The sequence below is a fragment of the Carassius gibelio genome, chromosome B17 (assembly GCF_023724105.1).
Source record: "Carassius gibelio isolate Cgi1373 ecotype wild population from Czech Republic chromosome B17, carGib1.2-hapl.c, whole genome shotgun sequence".
NCBI lineage: Eukaryota > Metazoa > Chordata > Actinopteri > Cypriniformes > Cyprinidae > Carassius > Carassius gibelio.
In genome coordinates, this window is record NC_068412.1 from 8,860,905 (window position 1) to 8,885,185 (window position 24,281).

Sequence of the window (24,281 nt, forward strand, 5' to 3'; positions counted from 1 at the left end):
AGTAAGGTCTGCCTTTGAAAGCTGAACTGTATGCTGATGGGTGGTGTGAGAAGGGGAGGGGAGATACTAGATTCTGTTGCTGTTATCAGAGTGTTTATGTGAGTGAGTTTACAGCTGTGTTTTCCCCCAGGTGGCCCATCCTCCAGGATACCCACTCTTCACCATGTTGTCCTCTCTGATGCTCTTGCTGCTGCCTCTCAGCTCTCCGGCACACAGTATCAATGTCCTGTGCGCTGTCTTTGGAGCCGGGGCCAGTGGAGCCCTCTGCTTCACTGTCTGCAGGTAGGCCACTATCAGACTATTAAACCAAATTTATAATATTCATTGCAAATTCTAAAGCATTCCAGGTTTACTTTTTTTTTTTTTAGCTTTTTTTAATGTAACATGTTCAATGTTATTTTATATTAATATTTTACTCATTACTTTAGTGAATAAATATATATATATATATATATATATATATATATATATATATATATATATATATATATATATTAGGGCTGCCCCCTAATAGTCGCTTAGTCATAGAAAAAAAGTCCACAGATAAGGATTTAAAAGCTGGTCTGTGTTAATACAGTACATCAGGCAGGACATACAAACGTTTGCCTATCAGTCAATGACCTCCAATATGGCTTATCTTCTGAAATGATTATTAGCAACAAGTATTGGCCGCTCAATCTAATGTTATCCTTGAAAAACATGCGCTATTCAAGTGTGTGGAAGCTGACCAGTAGCATGTTCACTGCAGGTCAGATGGAGGCGCTGGTGCGGTCACTTGTTTTTAAAATATTTCATCATTTCTGCCCATACAGATAAGAGTAATAGTTATTTTGAGTCTGTAAAGACTCTGTTTATTGGAGTGGGCTCATAATAACAACAAAACATTGCACTTTTGTAAAATAGTGAAAGAAAACAGGATGCGCTTTCTGCCATCTTGATCTGAACTTGAATGCTAAACTCTGTATACTTGCCTACATTCATTAATGTCTACTTTTAAATAGGGATGTGCACGGATAGTCGAACACTCGAATATTCGTTCTGCTTTAATTATTCGTTAAATAAAAGTGATATTCGAATTTCGCCAAAAAAAAAAAGTTCACAATAAAACCTAATTTGGTCACTTTCTGTGATTCTCCACGGCATATTTGAAGATATATGCAAGTAAAAAATAATTAATGAATGAATAAGGGGCCGTTCACATATTGCGCCTAAAAACGTGTGGAAAACGCTAGGCGAGCCGCTTTCACCTTCTTTCCAAAGCACTCGGGCAGAAGCGCTCCTGAGGCATCTGCCAATGACGCGCTCTCTCCATGAAGATGCAGAAATTTCAGGAAAGGATTGCAGCACAAAAAATCGCTTTCAGTAGCCCAGTTTCTTGCGGCATTCTGAAAAGTTGAGATGTTTTTAACTCGATGCTGTGGGGACGCGCCTGGAAAAAATGCTTCCATTATGAGCGTGCATACCGCGCGCCTACATTGGAAATGACGAACTTGAGCATGCAAAAGACGTGGTATGTGAACGACCCCTAAGAACTGCGGTCTTCTACAGTACTTCAAATATGCCGTGGAGAATCACAGAAAGTGACCGAATTCAAGAACATTGTTGCGGTATCTCTCAAGCAACGAATAAACACCACTAACTTGGAGAACGCAGTGAAAACTCCTCTTCTCGCGTCTGCCCTAGACCCCCGACACAAACATCTCAGGTTTTTCGATGAAAACATGAGAAGTAAGAAAAAAAACCTTTTTTGAACATTATCAGAACATTTTCCTTGATGCGGGTGGTGTGGATGCAGCCGCCGCCACCACCAAAGATGAAGAGGATGCAATGCCCACTCGTCGGAAAAGGCTGAGCCAGTTCTTCAGCGATGATTACAGAGAGTCCAGCCGAGACGAGTGGGAACAGTTCTTGCTGGAGACATGTATTCCACCAGATGAGGATCCCATTCAGTGGTGAAACGAAAACACGAAGCACTTCACAAAACTTATTCGCTTAGCACACCTTTATTTGTGAGTTCCGCCAACGTCTGTGCCGTCAGAGCGCGTTTTCTCCGCGGCCAGCCGTATTGTTAACCGACTAAGGAGCCGACTTTCCCCTGATCATGTTTACATGCCTGTGTTACTTAACAAGAACATGTAAAACAATAGAAAAAAAAAGAAAAAAAGATTTGCTGACAGTTTCACAGTTAAGTGTAGGCTACGTTCTACAATAGCCTAATTGCTGCAGGCTGCTTTAAGTTTTTTTTCGTTCACTTTTTTTTTTTTTTTTTTTTGGTTTAATCTGTACTTTTGTTTGTTTGCACGCAGTGTTAAAGGTTTTCAGCTACAAAACACAATGTGTAATGTTCAAGCTTATCGTGTGTAAGCTTGTTCAAAATGACGGAAACAATAAATGTTGCTGAAAAATAACGTCTGTCTCATTAAACTTAATTTAAATAAACGAATATTCGTTTTTTGTGAGCTCATATATTCGAATGTGATATTTGCGGAAAACGCCCATCTAATAGAAATTTGGTTCCCCCAGTGAACTAACTCCCTTATTTTGTGATTAGAGTAAGATGTTCTGACATTAACTGCCATCCTAGTCATGGAGTTCAGTCTGTAGAAAATTGGTCTAAACAGGCAGTAGTTGCTGCATGTATTTTAATGTCTACACGTGACATTTACCAACACATGCCCTCACTCAGCTGAGTTTGTGAGCCAAGCTGACCAAAGATTTGGCTGCAGTTACATGTCCAATGCAACCTCTGCTCTTAAGCCTCAAAGGATTTTGATCCAATTTTGGATTACAGCAACCAAAAAAGTCATTTCCTTTGGCCCCCGCAACCCATCCTCCTCCTGTGGCTGATGGCAATGAGGATTTTGTTGCATACGTACACACACACACACACACACACACACACACACACACACACACACACACACACATTCATACAAACCCTCTTAGCTCTTAAGTTTCAGTATATAATCTATGTTTTCAATTGAAAACATAAGCGTAATAGGTTTTGATGGTTATCTGCCTGGGCTTAGGCTGTGGTTTGGCCTCATGTATGTCTGTTGGGCTCAGAGCAGTAGCTGGCAGGCTTGAGATGCCAGGACTGGGAGGAGGGAGTGTTTTAGGGGTTTCAGAGCTTCCGGCACAGTCTGGGACACCCTTCTGGGTTGGCATTGGGGTCCTTAGGTGCTTCGCCCATGCCCAGTGGTAATGCTGAGGTGGCGTGCCACTCCCAGTAGGAACACTACCGGACAGGCCTGTCCCCAGGCTGCTACCCTGGCACCCAACACCACTCTGAGACTGACCATTTTCTGCCCTATAAGGTCTCTGCTATCTTTAGATTTAAGGAATTTTAGTGTGTGAAGGATTGAATGCCTGTTTGATATATTACTCTGCTGTGTTTTTTTTTTTTTGTGCAATATGTGGGTCAGTGACTGATACTTTTGCATATGTGTATGTATAATGACTGAAGTATATACAAAAATGTCCTGATATCAAAATGAAGAAAAATACTTCAAGTTTTTTGTCATCATTTACTCACTCTCATGCTATTCATAATGCATGGATTTTCTTCTTTTTAAAACAAATATTTTGAAAAATGTTGGTTATAAAACAGTTGCTGCTAGCCATTGACTTAAATTATATGAAAATAAAATACTATGGGAGTCAGTGAGTTTTTTTGTTCAGTAACTGTCAGAACAAAACTCATGCAGGTTTGTAGTCACATGTGAGTAACTGAAGACAGAATTTTTCACATTTTTGGGAGAACTATAAGTAAACAAAGTAAAACCTTAATTAGTTTGAAAAATCTTTAGTATATGACACAAATGTATTCAAGATGTAGTGAAGATATGCTATTGCATTTGACTTAACTGTTAAATGACATTACAATTTTGAAGTCATTTAATCTAACTTTAACAAAACTGTGTAACACCAACATGACAACAAGAGTACATTTTAAAGAACTCAACATCTGTCTTAAACTAGATTTTCCTTCAGTGTTGACACTCTTATACAAAATGTCATTGACTCTATTTATATCTATAATAAATAGATAATAGATCATTCTAAAACACCTGTTGAATTTAGAGAATTCACTATAGTGCTGTCCATTTGACATGTTCATTGAGAAATCTCTTTGATGTTCCAAGTTAAATTAGGAAGACAGACTGTTATAAAACGTGCCTCACTTCCCAGACGTAGCACTTCATTTTCCTTTGATTTGTCAATTACTGATTTTTTTAAATGTCATGGCTTGCCACTTTACTTGATTTTATGTTTCTACTATGCATCTGGGAAAGCCTTTGAGGATAGCTGGCATCAATAATAATCATAATCGTTGACTGCATTACAAGCTAGGAAAAAGTTATTTTGAATGTTCTTAGCATTAAAGGTGTCTCTGTGAACCCTAAAAACAAAAAGTTATGACCAACAGCTGTTGATCATAAATAACAAGAAAGTGAATTAGATGTCAAAGGCGAAACAATATTCGTTTGGTATACGTGCTTTCAAGTTACAAACTGTAAGTAAATATTTTCAATGCTTCAATGCTCAATGACCCCTTTAAAAAATTCCCACCACTCCTTTTGTACAGTCGTAAAGTTGTGTCCTAAAATACCGCCTAGTAAGAACCCATTCGGACCACTTAGCACAATGATTACCTAGCCATTTGTGTAAGTTCATGATGTGGATTACGTAATAGACGTGGCCGTGGGGTCGACGAAGGTGACTCCACCCATCCTCCTCAGTCCTGGGTCCACTGCACCTGTGAGGGTGCACACCAGCCAAGAGCAGACGGGTCCAGTTCTGCATGCACCAGCTCATATCACAGCTGACCGGGCTCCGGTGCCCACCTGTCCCGGTGCTTTTGTGTCCATATAAGGCACTTTACCATATGGCCATGACTGCGCTTTCGTTACTGGACCCTCACTCGCTCTTAGTCACCCTGTGGCTCTCTACGGTGAGCTGTGTTTATTAACAAGACGGTTTCTTCATGAGAGTAGTACCCATGTTAGAATGTGATAGCCTATGCAAATATGAGCATTTAAAGGGACAGTTCAACCAAAAATGAACATTCTGTTATCATTTACTCACCCTCTTTTCGTTCCAAACCTGTGCGGCTTTGTTTTGCAGAATTTTTGGTAACCAGATAGTTTTGACTGTATTGTTTGACTTCTATTGTATGGATCAAAAATGCTTTCTCAGAATATTTTCCTTAATGCTCCAGAAAAAATAAATAAAAGGAATTAAAATTTTCGAGTGAACTAGACTTTACAAAAATGTTTTATTCAAGCCATTGTGTAATGTTGACTTCTCTACATACATGGATTTCAGAACTGAAGCTCAGTATATTTGTCTGTGTATTTGTTTCTGATAAAGACTAAGAAAAAAACGCTGTCGTTTCCCACGTCCCTTGGCTGCCCCCTCCCGCATACCTCTGTTGTCAGGTAAATCACCGACCCAGAAACTACAGCTCCTGGCAGCTTAAGCATATGCTTTATTAGCCAGTCTAATCTCTAAAACGCTCTGGTTTGCAGCCATTCATTTTTGGTAAATATATCTTCTCTTTAGCTATGTCACCCACCCTTTGTTTTTCATGCCAAGAACATTTGTATCTCGGGGGAAAAAAAAGAATATTCTGGATTAAATGCAATTTAAACCCTATTGGCAGCTGCTGCTGATTACCACTGACAATAATAAGGAGTCAGCTGTTAGAAGTCAATGGAGCGGTTGTACAGTACCAGAATAAAGATGGAAAATAATGATAACACTTCAGATTTGGGAACACAATTCACTATTAACTAGATACTTATTAGCATACATATAACTAGCATTTCGGCATTTTATTATACTTATAAAGCACATATTAATGCCTTATTCTCTATGACCTTATTACTTTTTCCTATGCTCTCATTTTCCCTTATTGCCTTCCTGTCCTAGCTTTTACTATTTTGAACAATGACGGAAACCTTGTGTAAATGGCACTTCTCGTGTTCATTGTCATCTTATGTTGATTCGCTTGTTGTATTCATCAGCTGTAAGTCGATTTGAATAAATACGTCTGCCAAATGAATACATTTAAATGTAAATGTATTCTAGATTTTTACACTGTTTAGAAATTATTGCTGTAACATTTAAACATCACTAGTGTTAGACAACTTTACATGTTAAATAATGTTTTTATTTGAAAATAACTACTGAATACTTAACATAAAATTGAATGTGTACTGCTTTTAAACCAAAGAGTGCAATCACGCCATGACCTCCATTACGTTTGCATTACCACAAACACATTTTTCTATAAACTCAGAGTCTTGCCATAGATCTTAAGCTGTATTTAACCTGTAAGTTTCCTTTAAACATCTCCATGCACTACAGGCCTCATATTCTATAACTCAGCATGACCAATGGCACCGTTTAAAGACATGCATTAATATTTCCTTAACAGATGTTTAATGAAGATGTCTAAACCCTCATTACCCCATTCAGAATAGGGGAAATAGGGCCATTTCACTTTAATTTCCCCTTGCCTGGAGGCCTAAGATTGTGTCTGTTGCATCAGAAGTCAATATTGCTATAATATTACATTTCCCAAACTGTCTCCACAGGCGGTTTTAAATGGGAGTCATGCAAGGAGAGGATCAGCCTTTTCCAGAATGCATGCGTTCCATAGGGCCACATAATACTGCAGTCGATTAATGACTTGATTAAAATAATAATACACTAGAAAATAAAATGCATATTTGCTGAATGATATACACAATTTCTTTTTGTCTATTATGTCCACATGACGTGTGTCGATGGGGGATTAAGATGGAATTGGGTGAAATTGTTGTGCCATTGGCTGTATTGTTTGAGGTGGATTGGAGTTATTAGTTTTTAACATGCACTGTCCTGTGGGGAGGGATGTCTAAACCCAGCAGAAACACTGTCCATAGGTACAACACATGCACACAGTAAATCGACCAGAGATTGTATGACAGTAATACTTTGCACAGCTTCCGCTAGAATTCAATTTATAGTCACTCCATAATTGCACCATCAACAAATATTATACCTTATACCCTAAATACCATGCAGCAAGAATCCTACACCATGCACCGTATCCTCACTACATGTCTCAATCTAAACAAGACCTCACATTATAAAACAACAGTTGTGTATAATAGCAACCGGGAATAGTAATATATAGCTTGAATGGGAAAAAAAATCAACCCTGAAGTTATCTGATTCTGTTGTTTAGATTCAGACTGGAACAGTGCCTATTTTTCCCCATATGGAAGATAAAGGGGAAGAAAAAGTGTAAGCCATGCGTCAAAGTGATCGGCTGAGGTGAATCACAACATTACATTACTACTTTGATTTGAAGATTTGAAAATATTTGAAAATTGGCCAGAAAGACAAAGGTTCAAGACTTTGTACTTTGACTGTATTGAGGGGAAAAATTACAGTCCAATGAAGCTTTGTGAATGATATAATAATCAAATAAAAAAATAGAGAAATGTCAAACTATTGATTTATAGGTTCATTGTAAATATAAAAACAATCTATTAATTCAATTCAATTCAATTTAATTAATTAATTCACTATATATATATATATACACACACACACACACACACACACACACATTTTAGAGAATGTAGGAAACTGGTTTGATTGCATCATTCCAGTGCTTTATCGGAGTGGGTGGACGTTCTTTGTGATGTGATTTTATTGTTTCCATTCTCTGATTAATGGAGATTTCTCTGCAGAATCATATAATTATTTTTCACGAGGTGTAGTTTTTAACCAGAATTTCCACTGTTATATTCAAGTATTAAAATAGCATATTTAACCAAATTGTAGCTCTTAGGTCTCTCTTTTAAGTTTCTTAAGATATAGTTGAAAATCAGTTCTTGAATGAAAAATGGGAGTGAGATTTTTACTTCTGGAACCCGATTCATGGTTACTTCATTCATTCCTAAAACTTCTCATTTCTAATAATTCTAATGCTATCATTGTAGTTATGCAAATTTCTTATAATAATAAAACATTTTAAAGGTGCCATAGAATACATCGATACAAGATTTATAATTGTTCTCTGATGTCCCAAGAGTGTATATGTGAAGTTTTATCTCAAAATGAGCCAAACCGTGCAGTTTTTTTGTGTTTGTCCCCTTTAAATGAAAATGAACTGACCCACCTCCCTTTTCAGATGAGTTCGGGGCTTCAAGAGCTCATGCTCACGGGCATACTGGTGTTACAGTTTAACTGGTGGTGACCATGTTACTGACCTCACATTGCTTCCAAATTTTAATTACCACATTCCTATTCACGATCATTCTGGCAGCACGGGAAGGCAGCATTAGTGAAAACAGGCAGAAACAATGGTAGCTTTAGCAACGTTAGCCTTACAGAGAGCCAAGAAGCTCCTTTTACTTACTCTGTCTGGAGTCTTCACGTTTGCACACAAAGCATTGGTATCGGTGTGGAGAGACTGATTATGATTTATTAGAATATTAGATTATAACTCAATGAGTGGGTGGATTTTTACCATTATAGGCCAGTTGTTTTCACCCACTGCGGCCAAACAGCTCTGTTCAAACACCATATAAAAGGGATTTTTGCATTCTATGGTACCTTTAATTAATTTTATGAAATTTTAATGATGAACAAATCAAATTTATCACAGTTACCACATTCATGCCTAAATTCAGTCGCACTTTATTTTAAGGTTGTTATTACAGTGTAATTACACAAAAGTACTAAGTAATATTAAGTAACAACATGTCTGTACTGTAGCGTTAGGTATAAGATTAGTTATTTTTATTTATTTATTTTATTTATTAATTATTCATCATTTACTTTTATTATTGCATTAAGAAGTAAGTACATGTAACATGTCTAACAAGGACACCAAAATAAAATGTAACTGAAAAGTTCTTATTAGAGAATTTTTTTTATTCCTCATTAACACTAAATTACAGTGAGAGCACTGCTTTTTATATAAGAAAGAAGTGCGATAAGCATCTTTAATTTTCTCTGCAATGATGTTATTTTGGAGTCACCCATCTGTTCTGAACTGAAGTACTTCAGAGACACTAACACAGCAGCATCCTGCACAGCGGACAAGCCTCTGATGCTGCACGCAAGTGTCACTCTCTCACCTTGTTACTGAAGAGAGAGAGAGAGAAGGAGACCCAGGTGGTCCTACATGTTCTGGAATGCAGGACGTGTCACATGCCTTCCTTCAAGCAGACAGACACTCCTAAAGAGCTCCGTGTCAAGCCCCCTCAGAGGAATAAAGACAGGAGGAGGACAGTGAGCGACTGTCAGTGCCCCATTGAAGCAATGACAGGGGGAGGATGTGATATTTCGCCTACCTCTGGATAGCACCCCTGCTCTGACCCAGCCGTGGCCCCACAACTGTCGACGTGTGCTGGGGGTTAATTGGGACACAGCAGGAGCGAGTTGAGGATGTGGGGGGTCTGCACCTTCACCAAGCCCCATCCTCGTAGTAAAGAGGACTAGAGAGAAGCTGATATCACCAAGAATCCCCCCCGCCTGCTTTTGACAAGCTATTAGTCCGACCGCGCGCACACGCGCAGCCTCATCTCACACGAGGTGGGAGAAGAAAAGAGAGGAAAGGCAAGTAGTGTGCAAAAAAGCAGGAGAAGAGAAAAGAGAAGTAGTCAGCAAGCGCGAGTTCCACACACACCATCCTTCCTCCTTTCTTCCATCCGTATCCTTCTCTCCGCTCCCCTTTTTCCTGACTTACTTTGCTTTCCCTGCGAAAGCTCCATTGTTCCCCTTCCCCTAAGTCTCATCAGCCTCTTTTGTGGCCGACTATCACAGCGGCAGGCAGAGGCGCGCTGGAAACGTCTAAATGGTATCATGGCTGGTGATTAAGCGCGCGAGCTTCGGCGGTGCCGCCGCTGCTTATGAGTCAGGTCTGATAAGGCAAGGGCCCTGCTCTCTACTCAATTTCAGATACCGTTAATGGAATCTGTCTTGTGCGATTGTAATGTGAGAGCGCCTAATTTGCCATGGAGCTTGAAGCTGTCAGCGGCGAGGGATTGCGGGGTCAGGAGGGAGCTGGCAGCCGCTTGGCCCGCGGCGTGTATCTGTGCCGCTGAATAGAGCAGCTCTCCGCCTGTCACTTAGCTGATAGGCTGATGAGGACTCTAAGCCACTCGGCACAATGAGGAGAGGGCCATACTGCCTCGCTTCCCCCCTCTACCACCCCCCTTTAATTGTCAAGCCCGCTAAAATTTTTTCCAAGCCAGTGTGCTGGAGACCGGGCTGAGATTTTTTTTCCTCTCTCTTTTGCGTCTTCCCAACTTTTTTTTATTCTCCTTGCTTTCCTTCATTTCTGTCTTCTCGGGTCTCCAACAGACAAAGCTGACCTCGCTCGTTCAATCTTTTTGTCCAGCGTTTGCTTTTACCTCGTCCCGGCCATGTGTCCCATCTTATTTTTCCCAGCTGGAGTCCAAGTCTAAGTCAAGTCTCGACTTTGAATTGTGACAAAAGAATAAAGTCTTAAATTATATATGCATTGCAGGTAGATATGAACATTTAGAGATTTTCTCCCAATCATGAATTCATGAGATAAACAGAATTTGTTTTACATCCAGTTACGATTTCTGAGCCTGTTTACCATTTACCAGTATGCGGAGTTGCATTTTCAATCATGCTCTATGTGGTAAAATGTCTACATATAAGCTACATTTTTACACATCTACATTTTTGAACATTGTATAGTATTTATGTTATATATATATATATATATATATATATATATATATATATATATATATATATATATATAGTTATAAAATAAGCGAGAAAACTTTATTTTGCAGTGCCCTTGTTACAAATACTTTCTATGTAATAACAGTAAATTATCCATAATTACAAGAAACTTGAATTGTACTTATTTAGCAATTTCCACAATTGTTTCACATTTTGTTTTAAAATAGTGTTACAGAAAATCATGAAATGTGTAATATCTCCATGTCTTGTCACTTTCATCAGATAAGAGCTGTAAAATAATATAGTTTACATTTTGCGATGGTATAAGCAATCAAGCAGTTGAGATACATGCTACATATTATAGAATTGCTTTATGTGAATTTACTGTATGGACACGGATAAATTTGGACATACTTCGTTATATATCCAAACTTGTCTGTAAAGCTTTATCTGCCCCCTAATCATCTGAATAGTACCACTGGTTTTGGACTCTCTACTGACACCTGTTGGTGTGGATGTAATCGTCATTATTTTGCTGCGATAAAATTAGGGCACCTTAAATTAAAGTGAAAATTTAATTAAATAAATAATTACATTAAATCAAACTTAGTGTTCCTGTAGCTCAAGTGGTAGAGCATTGCGTTAACAAGCCCAAGGTTAGGGGTTCGATTCCCCTGGGAACACATGATAGGTAAAAATTGCTAGCTTGAATGAACTGTAAGTCACTTTGGATAAATGCGTCTGCTAAATGCATACATTTAATTTAATTTAATTTAAATTGAAAAGCGCAATGATTGTTCTGTACCTTCATTTTTATTTGTTATGTAATTAAACTCAGATGCCAGAACTCACAAGCGTTTTTGAATGGTTACAGTTGGTCGGTTGTTGATTTGCTGCTTCATATAGATTTTCTTTTACATACCAGATGTTGCAGCATTAGAGTTTACATAATGTCGAAAAACATTGGAAAACTTTATATAGTCCATCACTCTTGTCTCTTCTGTGCTCAGGGTGGCTGGTCCCGGTCCAGGGGCCGTCCTGGCAGGAGGAGTGTTTGCCGTGTCCAGGCTGGTATGGCAGTGGTCGGTCGTGGCTGAAGTCTTTTCTCTTAACAACTTGTTTGTGGGCGTCCTTTTCTCACTCTCGGCCTGCTTCCACTGTACAGAGAGTGTTCATCACAAGAAGAAGGTACTATAGTCCAAACCATTTGGTATTTATAGGTGACACCAATCATTGTTGGTTTAAAACTGATACATCTTGGTCGTAAGATGCATATTTCTGTATATTTTTGAATTTGTCAGTTTGCTCTGTGGGGGGCGCTCTTCTGTGGGCTGAGCCTGTGTAATCAGCACACACTGGTCTTGTATGTTGTCATCATAATTCCCTGGGCCCTCCTGCACCTCTACACTCATAATGTAAGTATTGATAATCACTCAGGTTTCAACACATCATTTTTCGACATTTTATTACATCACATAGTAAATATACAGCATTACAGGGATTAGTGTTCATAACCCAGTGATTTCTGAAGGTCTTCAGGTACTGGTACTTGCAAATGAAAACAGCGCAATGCAGTAGAGGCAATCGCTCCCATGTAACTGTGGCTTTGTCCAAGTGTTATACTGTTATACTATACAGTATGTAAATTTGAACACTTGACAATGGAAGGATCTGTCAGTAACAAGTGTCATGCGTTGCCCACAGGGTTTGTCCTTCTTTGGTCTGGTGTCTTTGGGGACGTGCTTCCTGGCTGGCTTTATGCCCTACATCTACCTGCCCATTTCCTCCTACCTCAACCGAGCTCGCTGGAGCTGGGGAGACCAGACGTCTCTCCACGGCCTCCTCACACACCTGCTGCGAGCTGAATATGGCACCTTCAGCCTGGTACCAACAGATGCAAAAATTATTCATAGTTTAAAAAACATGCTTTTAAAAATGAAATGAATGTACTCAAATGTGAAGCTATTTCCAAGCTGCATTTATTTTATGAATCTAATGCACTGCATATGGTATTATTTGGTTTCAGGCAAAAACAGATGAAAACTTGAACCTCCTAAAAATGTTATGGTGAGTGTAAGAGAATTGCAAAAAAAAAAGTTAAAGGGATAGTTCATCCAAAAATGAAAATTCTCTCATTGATTACTCAGCCTCATTTCGTTCCAAACCTGTAATACCTTCATTAATCTTTACAGCACAAATGAAGATATTTTTGATCAAACCCGAGAGCTTTCTGACCCTGCATAGACAGCAACGCAACTACCACATTCAGGGCCCAGAAAGGCAGAAAGGACACTGTTAATATAGTCTGTGTGACTTCAGCCATAATTTTATGAATCTACAAGAATCATAAACTTTATTCAACAATTTCTTCTTTTCTGTGTCAGACTCCTTTTAGGAGTACCATGACTTGCATTAAGTGACAGCTTTATTAAAGACTAATGACTCTATTTATACCTCATCCATAGTTAATTCTTGTACTGTAGATCCCCCTTCCCTCCAGAACTGCTTAGCTGAACCTACTAGGAATAACAAATCTGTTGTGTTGCACTGGCTTAGAAATGATCAGAGACACTGGTGTAACACATCATGCGAGACTCGGGTCGTCTCCTCAGCCCACCATCATCAAACGTTTGGGTGTCCCCAGAGAGAGAGCTTATTTTATGTCCCGCTAGCACCAATCAGCCGTTTCCCATCGCCCCCCACAGCTGTCACATAGCGTGATGGACAGGTGAGGGCTAGAGAAGGGAACACAACAAGCATGTCACAGCATAAACCTGCCATAAGGAGCTCAAACGCTCTCTCTCACACACACTCGCTTTCACACGATGCTTAAATAAGCTGTCAGAGAGAGATGGGTATTAAGGCGCAGGCAGGGCACTATCTCTTTCAGCAGGGAAATTGGCCATTGACTGGGTTTGGGAGACGGATAGAGAGAAGCCTGTGACAAGACTGCACTTAATGTTGAAAAAACAACAACATTCAGACACTGACAGCATTTTCAGTTTGAGTCTCTGTCCATCACACAGAGATGCACACATAGTGGATATACTGAGAAGTGTATCTCTTGTGTTTCAGGGCTCAGTGGAATCACTGTGTGAATGATCTGTCTGCTCCAGTTCTAGTGTTGGCTCTTCTAGGCATTTTACTGTCTTTGTGGAACAGGTAAGACATGGCTGCATGAGATCCAATGAAGTGAGGCAAAAGCACACAGTGTAAACACAGTGTAAACGTTTTTCATCCATCACAGTTAATGTTAAGAGGAGACTGTAAATGTAAACACTGGATGTGTGTGAATGTTTTTTTTTTTTTTATAATTTTTTTTTTATGAGCTGTCTAATATGTCCGTTTCTAGCTCAACAAACAGAAACCTGTTGGGAATAATCATATTTCTTGCCATTTATATATATATAAAATACTTTTAATCAATTTAATGCTAATGTGAACATTTTCATTCTTTCAAAAAAAAAATAAAAAAAACGTGCCATGTTTGAATAATATATTTAATGCTGATTTAATTTTTTACATTTCATAAAAAAAAAACAAGAAGATAAACATTTCTGGACTACTAAATCTGATTGGAGAGGTGGTGTTGAAATTTGTTTATACTATTATATTGTTACATATATTACATGTTATTCTTCCATTAACTTATTTGAACTAATTTCATTTCTTAAAATAAATATAAAAAAACCTAATCCTAATTTAAAAGTATTAATTTCTTTAAAAAAAAAAGAATAATAATAAAAATATATATATATCCATATGACCACTAAATCTGATTTGAGAGGAGGCTTTGATAGCTTGAAATTTGAAATATTATCTAATATTATATTTTTACTTAAAACAAATTTTGTGGAAATGATTTTTAATTTAGTTCTTGCAGGAAACATTATTGGCAGTGCAAAAAGCAACAATATTGTGTTTGAAATGTTAATTACTTGATACTCTCTCCTATGCATACTATCATAGTTTTGCCATCATGTTGTATTTCAAATGTAGTTTCAAAGACCTTAAATGCAATATCATCATAAAACTTTTGAACTTAATGGCATATATTTGACCCCTAGACTGCGCTGTGTATTTGTCTGGTTGATCGTCACTATGGTGAGCCTCTACTCCGTGTTCTTCGCCTGGAGAGCAAACCTGAATATTGAGAAGCCTCTTCTGCTGGGAGTGGTGAGTTCTGACAGATATGATTCTTCTGTGATGTAATGTATTTGAGATGGACTTCAGTGAATGTAGCACGTGTGTGTGTGTGTGTGTGTGTGTAGGTGGAGCGCTTCTGGCTGCAGGCTGATGCTGGGGTGTGTGTTCTGGCTGGTCTGGGTCTGAGCTGGGCCGTGTGTTGGCTGAATGGGCGTCTGGGCCGGGGGATGCTGGGGAACACAGGAGCCTGGATACTCACTGCAGGCCTCATCTCACACATGATCAGCTTAAATCACAAGTAAAGCATTCACACACAGTCACACAGACTGGGACGATACTACACTTTTCAAAGTTTAAGGTCACAAACGTCTTGAAATACCTTTGACCAACATTGATAAATATAAGAAAACTTTACAGAGGATTTCTGAAGGATCATGTGACTCTGAAGACTGGAGTAATAATGATTGCTGAAATTGTCATTTTTAAAATTCATTAAAATAGAAAATGCTAGAACTTCATTTGGACTACTTTAAAGCTGAATTTCTCAGTATTTCGATTTTTTTGCACCTTCCGATTCCAAATTTGCAAATAGTTGTTTTTTGGCCAAATATTGTCCGATCCTAGTAAACCATACCTCAATGGAAAGCAGATTTATTTCTATTTCACATATGTGACTGGTTTTGTGGTCCCGGGTCACATATTTCACAATAGTACTATTCACTATATTTTTGGTTTAATAAATGCAGCCTATTAATAAATATGTTTAAATACTGTTCTTTTAGGAAGTAACTAATGGTAAAACATTCCTGAGCTTTCAATTGTACATCAGTTCAGGCATTAGATTTTTTTCATGTTTTAATGTTTGTCCCAAATGATGGTTCCTCCAATCAATCAATCAATCAATCAATCATTTCTACTCAGAATATTGAATATCATCAAAAGGCTACTCTTTGTATATTTGTATAACTGACCACCATAATTTTGTGGTTTTCTGGACCCGCTAAACCAGCAGAGTGTGTGTTTTTTTTCTATATATTTGTGGTTGATCATCCAGACCACGGCAGTCACTCCCAGAATTCCTCATTTCCCCCATGCTTCAGCACACATCAAAGCCTAAGCTCTCTTGCACTCTTCTGCAGCTTTGACTCTCTGCTTGATTAGCCGTCCTGGCCACGCCAGTCATGCAGATTAAAGCAGCCGAGTTCTGTGCTTGATTAGACATCCTAGCCACGGCAGTCGTGTAGATTAGAGCGCTGAGGTTGGGTGCATCGCTTTGATCAGTGGAGAGACTGACACTCTTGTCAGCGCTCATCACACCTGTCCGAGGCTGATTACAGCCGAGAGATGTTCTGCTCACAGGGAAGCAGAGCTACTGACTGCAGAATAGCTGAAAGAAGGACTATGTCACGGATCCTTACACTTTTGTGCAAACTCTTCAAAGTAAACATCACTGCTGATGTGCAGTGAAACCTTTATATCACTTTCAGATCACTTTCGTCTCGCAATCTCTCAGTGTCAAATACTGTCTTTGTAAAGCGTTTACAACAGCCTTTTTTCACTAAAGACTTTTACACGCATGCATTATTAACCTGTTGACCTTTATTGACCTTTGGGATTTTGTTGGCAAGATATCATACAAACATCAAACAAATAAATACAAAAAACTAGTTACCTGTGTTGAACTCTTATATTTAAACCTTATAGTTGACTATTCACCAAAGATATTATGGTTAAGATAATATTTTAAGATCACATTTTAACACTTAAACAATCTGCTTTAGAACAATGACATATTCAATTTAGGAAACAATAGGAAATTGTTTTTTTTTTTTTGCAATGTTACATTAATATATGTAATATTTTGAAGCAATTGATATTTGAATATAATATTACAAATAATAAGTTCTATTTTTCCTCTGAAAATGATCACCGTATTTGGCAGCAGTTATTTAAATATTGTTTGTATACTATTACATTTTTATTTATATTTGAATTAGCTTTTATTTTTAGATTGTAAGTTTTCATTGTATTTTTTTTTATTGTGTTTATATATATATATATATATATATATATATATATATATATATATACATATATATATACATATATATATATATATATATATACATACATACATCACACACACACACACAAAATATATATATATATATATATATATATAAATTATTATTATTATTATTTAGGTTCTTTTTATTTTAGTTTGTTTTCTTTTTATTTACAGTTTCTTTAGTACTTCTAGCTAAAATTATTTGTGTTTGTATTTTTTTTTTTACATTGAGTGTTTCATGTAATATATGTATTTTTCAATTGATTTCAGCTCTATTTAAATCAGCAAAAATGTTTTAATAGTTTTAGTTTAATGATAATAACACTTATTTGAGGTGCTTAGTATAAAACAAAAAAGTAAAACCTGTGGTAATATACAAAACAATTGTGGCCCTGTTTAACCCTTACTCTGCCCCTCAAGAAACACTGCACATACTGTTTTCGTACTGTAGGTATTTTCAGTGTTTTGTCTGTGTGTGGACAGAGAGTGTGATCAGAGCGGTAATGACGTGGTGGACAGGTTTGCTCGTGAGGTTTTGTTGTCTCTGCCGCCGAGCTCCTTGGTTCTGACTCGTGGTGATCTCCCAGGAAACACACTGCGCTACCTGCACTACTGCCAGGGTCTCCGGCCAGACCTCAGCCTCGTTGACCAGGAGGTCCGTAATCCAGCCTGACACATGTCTCATTTATTACAGCCATGAACACGCTACTCTGTCCCCGTTTCAAATGGCTTTTAAAAACCGGTGTTTTATGATGCAGATGATGACTTATAGCTGGTATGTGGCAAAACTTCAGAAGCATTTACCTGGAGTCACGTTTCCTGGGCGCTGGTGGGATCCAATCGACACCAAGGAAAAGAAAACATTCAGCATTGAGCAGTTCCTCAAGCACAATATACAGTAAGAAACACAGACACATTCAAATGCCCTCTTTATATATGCTACATTTAAAATGATAATTTGTGCATATTTTTCATGGAACAATTTGCTGAATGCACTAGAGATAGCAAACCATTACATGTCATCTGTTACCCACAATGCAAGAGCGAAGGAGATTGAGCAGCTATACTGCCTCCCTCCACCAGACGGCAGTATTTCCTCGGTAAAGCCCCCGGCCTCTGAGAGGGGGGCAATAAACACTACAGTCATCTCCCTGGGGAGCAGGACAGAGAGAATAAGAAATAAATACTTGAGCAACCTGCTTCTTTTGTTACGTGAACCAGTTTTTATATATTCCTGCCATGTGTATCCTGTGATTCAGGATTCCATAATAACAGACAGGGTTAAAAGCTTTAACTCCGTTTACTCTAAAATACTATACTTTAAAGATTTTTGTTTGTTTCTAGCTGGATTCTGCAGAGAATGAAAGTATATTGGTAATAATTTTGGTAACACTTTCTATGAAGCCCGTATTTATAATACATTATAAGGGTATTCTTAAGGCATTATAAAGAATCCTTATAATATGTTATATCAACTCATGAATAATCATAACAACAATTATAATACATCTTAATACTTACGTATTTGTGGTTATAAGTTTAAGAGTATGATTATTTATAACACACAATGAACTCCTATTTCATTTTCAGTATAATGGACTGTATCATATCTCATAAAAATGCTATATTTAAATGGTTACATTTTTATTTCCATGGTCCCCTTAATCAATCGACTATAAGCAACTTTGCGATTACATGCTAACTAATTCTCATTAGAGTGTTAATATGCTAAAGAATAGTATATTTTAGTATGGTAGAATAAGCTGAAGTATAGTCAGTTTATCTGTTGGTTGACAATAAAAATAAAGTGTTATAAAGCATATATTTAAATTAGCAGACATACTATACTCCAATGACCGCTAGTCGACATGTAGTCGAAGAGTTACTTATCATCAGCTGTCTGAAGGGTACCATCAAAATAATCAAAATGATGTTACAATAAAAATAGTTAAAAGCAAATGTGTCATATTACACATTCATCTGATCTGATACATGATCTTATGGCTGTTTGAGATAATAATTATTATTTATTATTACTACTTATAAGTGGTATTTGTCCGCTTTAAGTTAAGGAGTATCAGAAAAGTGGGAAGATATGAGACTTATAATACATTATAACTATGAGAAATTTAATCAGGTGTAAAAGTGGATGCAATGTGTTCATTGTGTTATAAATCATCATATTCTTAAAAGCTATAACCACACATAAGTAAATATTATAATTTATTAAAACTGTTCATATGAATATTCCTGAGTTGATATAACATTATAAGGTTTTTAAAAATGCATTATGCATTCATTATAATGTCTTAAGAATACCCTTATAATGTATTATAAATATTACATAGATTCATATGGCATAATTTCATTGGGAGGTTTATTGAAACACGTTGTTCAGTAACAAACAGAAGCAAAACTATTTATAGCAGCATTTTATAATAATGTTCATTTGTAACATTATAACATAACAACATGCAATATTACATTATATAACACAAGTTGTATGTATCTTTTAATACTACATGTATAGGAATCTTAACTTTCTTAAGTTTTCTATTTGAATGTAAAACATAATGACCGTTATGATGAAGATTTACACATTGATTTTAAACCGTACACTGATGCTCAGTCTTTGCTCTGGGTTTGTCTACAGCCGGCCAGTGTTTGCATGTATTGGTCTTACTGAGGGTGACCTCAGCTGGGAGAGGAGCTTCTCTCGTTGGCCTTGGGGCGTCTGTGAGCAGTTAGTACCTGTCAAAGCCCCATTTGACCCTGAAAAATGGGCCCAGAAAACACTTGACCTTTACAACTGGAGCCAGCCACATGACAGGTAGCACGATCACTTATGTTTGTAGTTTACTTAGGGAGTGACATATTGCCTGAATACTTTGTGTTAATATGTGGAATTTAATGTTTTAAGCTGTAATGAACATTAGACTAACAGATGTGTGTTTTTCATACAATTTATGATTAGAGGGGCAAAGTATTGATAAATAAAGACTTGTTTCTTGCACAATACTGTTATGACCTTAAACACCTTTTACAATACTATTGATGGCATTTCTGATGCAGTAAACTTGCTGGAGTGCTCACCTGGTGTAGCATTGCTCTGATTCACGATTCATGACGCTCCACAGAAGAGCACTAGATAGGGTTTAGTGCAGGGGGTACATTCTCTTAAATGTGATTGAGGGTTTCCTTTATAGCACCACTGACTGGACGTTTCGATTCTGTGAAAATTGAACGTGCTATTTTTCACCGGTCATTGGACATTTTACTTTGAAAGTGCAGTGAAACATGCCTCAAACAGCACAGTATCATTTTGCAAACATGCACCCACAAGCATGTTTTTTTCGTGACACTGGGCCAGTGGTTCTCTCAGATTATTTTATGCCAAATATTTGGCTCTCCAAGTACTGTCATAATGATTAACATTAAAATACAGTAGCGTAGTAGGCCAAACTATTCAGATACAGCTCTGCACAGTTAAAAAAAACGATGCAGTTTTATTCCTAATAAGAATTTTTTTTGTTGTCAGCCACTTGAGCATTATAAATACACAGTTTCAACATGAACACTGCACTGCGCTTACATCCAAGTAAATACAAAACAGTGCTTAAACGTAAAATTGTTTGTTGAAAAAAAACATTTTTTCTAATGCAAACAAAATTCAATTCTCTAATAATACGACAATGGTGAACAGTACATTTTCCAGTTAAAGTCAGATCATTATTGAGTGAATGACGTCAACATCCAGCTCAGTTCAGTTCTGTCTGTGCATTAAATTTGACAATATTGCCAAGCCAAGAGGCGTCAGAGACAACGAACTCAAAGTCTGTCGGTGTGCCAAATGAAATAAACGTACATGTAAATAAATGTTTGAGATGGTACTAGTCAGTGTAGCTTTAGGTTCATCACTGGTCCTAGCACCCTCACCAGGTGCACTCCAGCACTCTTTCACACCTCGTGCAACCCATTGAAGGGTTTCGGTCTTTGCTGATATTAAAGTGCAGTTAAACACTGCTCTGACTTCATGCTGTGCAGACAGCCTCCGTTTCCATCTTCAAAGTCGTTATTAGTCCGCTGACCCCACCCTAATGACTTTCTAAACTGCGGCGTGTCAATATCTGTGTATAAAGTGAAATTAGTTCTAGTCTCCGGCACTGAGGCTCTCTGCAGCCGGCTGGTATTCAGCAAGTTAATCGGGGTTGAATGGTGTGACATTACTCTCCTCTCACTCACTACAAGCGTGTCCATCCCTGCCTGCCAGCCAAATATTAGCGGGGAAGTCACACGCTAAAATATTCCTTTGAAGGAGAGGCCACGCGTTTATGAGCGATGTAGTGGAAAGGGAGAAATGCAGAAATATATGGGTCGTTCACCGCAGAGGGAGCTTCCAAGAGACAGGCGAGGTTGAAGATCAGCTGTTGTATGGTTTGAAGATATGCAGAATATGATTCGCTGGATTACTGGCTGCTTTTAAACTTGTATTTCAAGTCCGTACTCAACAAGACTGCTTTGATGCCATCCAAAGTTTTTTTTCTTTGCATATCATCAACTATGCATACTATCAATTATTTTTTTGAAATTACACCGTTATGAAAGTAAGAGCTACTAGCTACTCCCAGCTAATTAAATGACATTATGATGTTTGTTTATTCCACCGTGTCAGCTTCCACCCTGGCTCCTGGGAGAGAGTTGCTAATGAGGAGATGTGGCAGGCCAGGTAATACACAGCTCATGCTTCTCATCACTGTATCTACACCAAACCTCAGAATACAGCGACAGAGGTAACCTTGGGTGCTTTTAATCCATCACTTTTTAGGATGAAGACCGCTTTTTTCCTGTTTGACCTGGCTGAGAACATGGAGAAGGAACAGCAGGCCCGTCTCTATGAGCTTTCTTACTATGTGAGTAGGAAATGACATCATATATTAGCTTTTTTTTATTTTATTTCTGTGCTTCCAATAATATCAGTGTTTTTAAATGAATCTCTTGAATGAATGATTCAAAGACAAATACACTGACTTTATTATTAACAGTTTTTTTTTGTAATTAATTATTTAAACGTACTCTTTGTTTAGATACTCTAAGCTCAGTCTTAATTGTGCTATTTTATTTAATCAATTTAAGTTTGAATATCTTAAATATCTTATTGGCATGCTATTACAGAATTTTCACTTCCGACAGCAATTTGCATGGTGAATTTTTTCATGTTTTTAATAACAAAAAAAAAAACAAGATGCACAGTGAGCATCATTAGCAAAGCAGCTCAAATGCCACATTATACACAGAATCAAAGCTAAAACCAAAGCTTACCGAAAACCTTTAAAACTTTGTTTTGCTACCTTGCAAGCTCTGCTATTTCTTTAAGGAAATGCAAATCTAGTTTGTCATTTGAAATTGTTTGTAGAACGAATACATTTCCTTAATATCACAGCTGATGTTTTCTATCATTTATATTGTGTTTCTAAAAACCTTTTATAAACCTATTTTAAAAAGTCTCTTTTAAAGGTTATGAAATATGAATATTGTCTATTATACAAATATTTAAAGCTATGTGGTCTTTTTTTTTTTTTTTTTATTGACAGCTGTATTGTCACATAGTGGATACCCAGGTAGACTACCCAGCAAACTGGGATAAGAACCTGGCTCTTTCGGCAGAACGTCTGCTGCGGTCAGGGGGCAGAGGTCATGGTCTGGATTCCCTCCTGAGTCGCAGCATCCACCACTTCAGCCGCTACCTTCAGAAAGATCCCACCGATCCCCAGAGCAAAGCCATCCGCTCCATCATCACACATCTCAAGAAGGAGCGCGAGAAACTCCGAGACAGACAGAAGGCTTGAGACAGGAAGTGACAGAAAGTGTCTAAAACAACACACACAGAGAGCCCCCAAAACACATCTACAACACTACATAGGTGCAGATAGCACAATAAGGTAAGAGGGAGGGTTGTAAATATGAAGAAAGCTGTAAAGACAGTGCAGGTGTGACTGAAGACTGTAACTGATGTTTAATGTCTATTTTACCAACACACAGATTAATCTCAAAGTAATTTGGACTCAAAATGCTAATTCTGAGATAATTCCCACTGTGAAAGTAAAGGGACACAATTGTCTTATTTGTGTGGTTCTTTGCATCTGTTTTGTAATAAAATTTTCTCACTTTCAACATGTTGATATGAATTGAGTTGATGATCAAAGGTGTCCTGAACCACTCATTCCACCTCTCCCCTTCTCTCCTTTTGAATAATTGTCATTTGCCCCTCGCTGTCATGCATCTCTCTCTCTCACTTTAGGATCCCAAAGGTCTCAGATTGAGATTGAGGGGGGTGGGGGGTGAATTTGGGCACAGCCATGAGAGATTAAGAATGACCATTAATCTGGGACAAATTTGAAAAAACTGCATCCTTTTCCCTGTCTCGTTTTTTTCTGCTTTGTCTATCTCTCAAAACAGCTTCGAGTCTTCAACAGAAGAGACATGACTGCTAGCGACCCCGCCAACTACTGTTGATTTTAAAATGATATATTCTGATAGAAATTTTATGTTTTGTGGTCACTTGATGATCAATGTAAAATGTGGGTCCTAAGAGAAGCCGGTTGAAGAATGATTTCATCCTAAATTCAGGATGTCAGCTACACCTTATCACAACATAAAACGTCTCCCCTTCTCGTGTACATTCATCTCTTCTTCCACTGAGCTGCTTTCTCTCCCTGTTTTTGCCTCTCTCTCATCTGAGGCATTGTGTGGACCCATGGAATCGCCATGACCGTGATGCAGGCAGGAAGCCACGTCAACACTGGAATGTGGGGTGCCTGAACAGATAAGAGCCGAGAACCCAGCCAGGGAAAGAGAGCAAAGACAAGCAAGTGAGAAGTCATAAGTACATAGGATGGTGTATATGGCACGATAGAACAGAGTTAGACAGGAAGTGCTAGAAAGAGGCGAATGGACACTGACAAGACAGAAACGAAATCGCAACACAGGGACTTGGAGACAAAAGAGGGAAGGTAAGAGAGAGGCCCATGAATGGTAATCCTTGAGAAAGAGCCAAAGAGAACAGTGCAGTTGCACACACACACACACACACACACACACACACACTCATAACATGGGAAGCCAGCCTTATTCCTCTTTGCATTTCATTTACATCCCTGGCTGTATCGACCAGTCGGATTGGGAGCAAAGCCCGAGGCTTAGGAGGGGAATAAAAAGACAAAAATGCCTTCGCTGCTCTCATCCTTCTCTGATAATACCCCCTGTGTTTCTCCTTTCTCCTCTGCACCCGGAGAGAAGTAGATACTGTCCGAAATGCCATAGCAGAAGTGACACCTCCGCT

At 38.0% G+C, this 24,281-nt stretch overlaps 1 protein-coding gene across 2 annotated transcripts in view; it reads left to right on the forward strand.

The window, feature by feature from the left end:
• tmem260 (transmembrane protein 260) overlaps positions 1-23,016 on the forward strand; it is a 30,236-nt gene extending 7,220 nt beyond the window's left edge. For both annotated transcript variants that reach the window (XM_052581286.1, XM_052581287.1), the window contains exons 3-16: positions 131-282; positions 11,739-11,916; positions 12,030-12,143; positions 12,433-12,612; positions 12,755-12,795; positions 13,804-13,890; positions 14,796-14,904; positions 15,000-15,172; positions 17,426-17,597; positions 17,701-17,840; positions 19,596-19,772; positions 21,615-21,668; positions 21,768-21,852; positions 22,534-23,016. In XM_052581286.1, coding sequence (XP_052437246.1) covers positions 131-282; positions 11,739-11,916; positions 12,030-12,143; positions 12,433-12,612; positions 12,755-12,795; positions 13,804-13,890; positions 14,796-14,904; positions 15,000-15,172; positions 17,426-17,597; positions 17,701-17,840; positions 19,596-19,772; positions 21,615-21,668; positions 21,768-21,852; positions 22,534-22,788 — 1,917 coding nt within the window. In that variant the 3' untranslated portion in view covers positions 22,789-23,016. The remainder of the gene's footprint in view (positions 1-130; positions 283-11,738; positions 11,917-12,029; positions 12,144-12,432; positions 12,613-12,754; positions 12,796-13,803; positions 13,891-14,795; positions 14,905-14,999; positions 15,173-17,425; positions 17,598-17,700; positions 17,841-19,595; positions 19,773-21,614; positions 21,669-21,767; positions 21,853-22,533) is intronic.
• Positions 23,017-24,281: the final 1,265 nt, after the last annotated feature.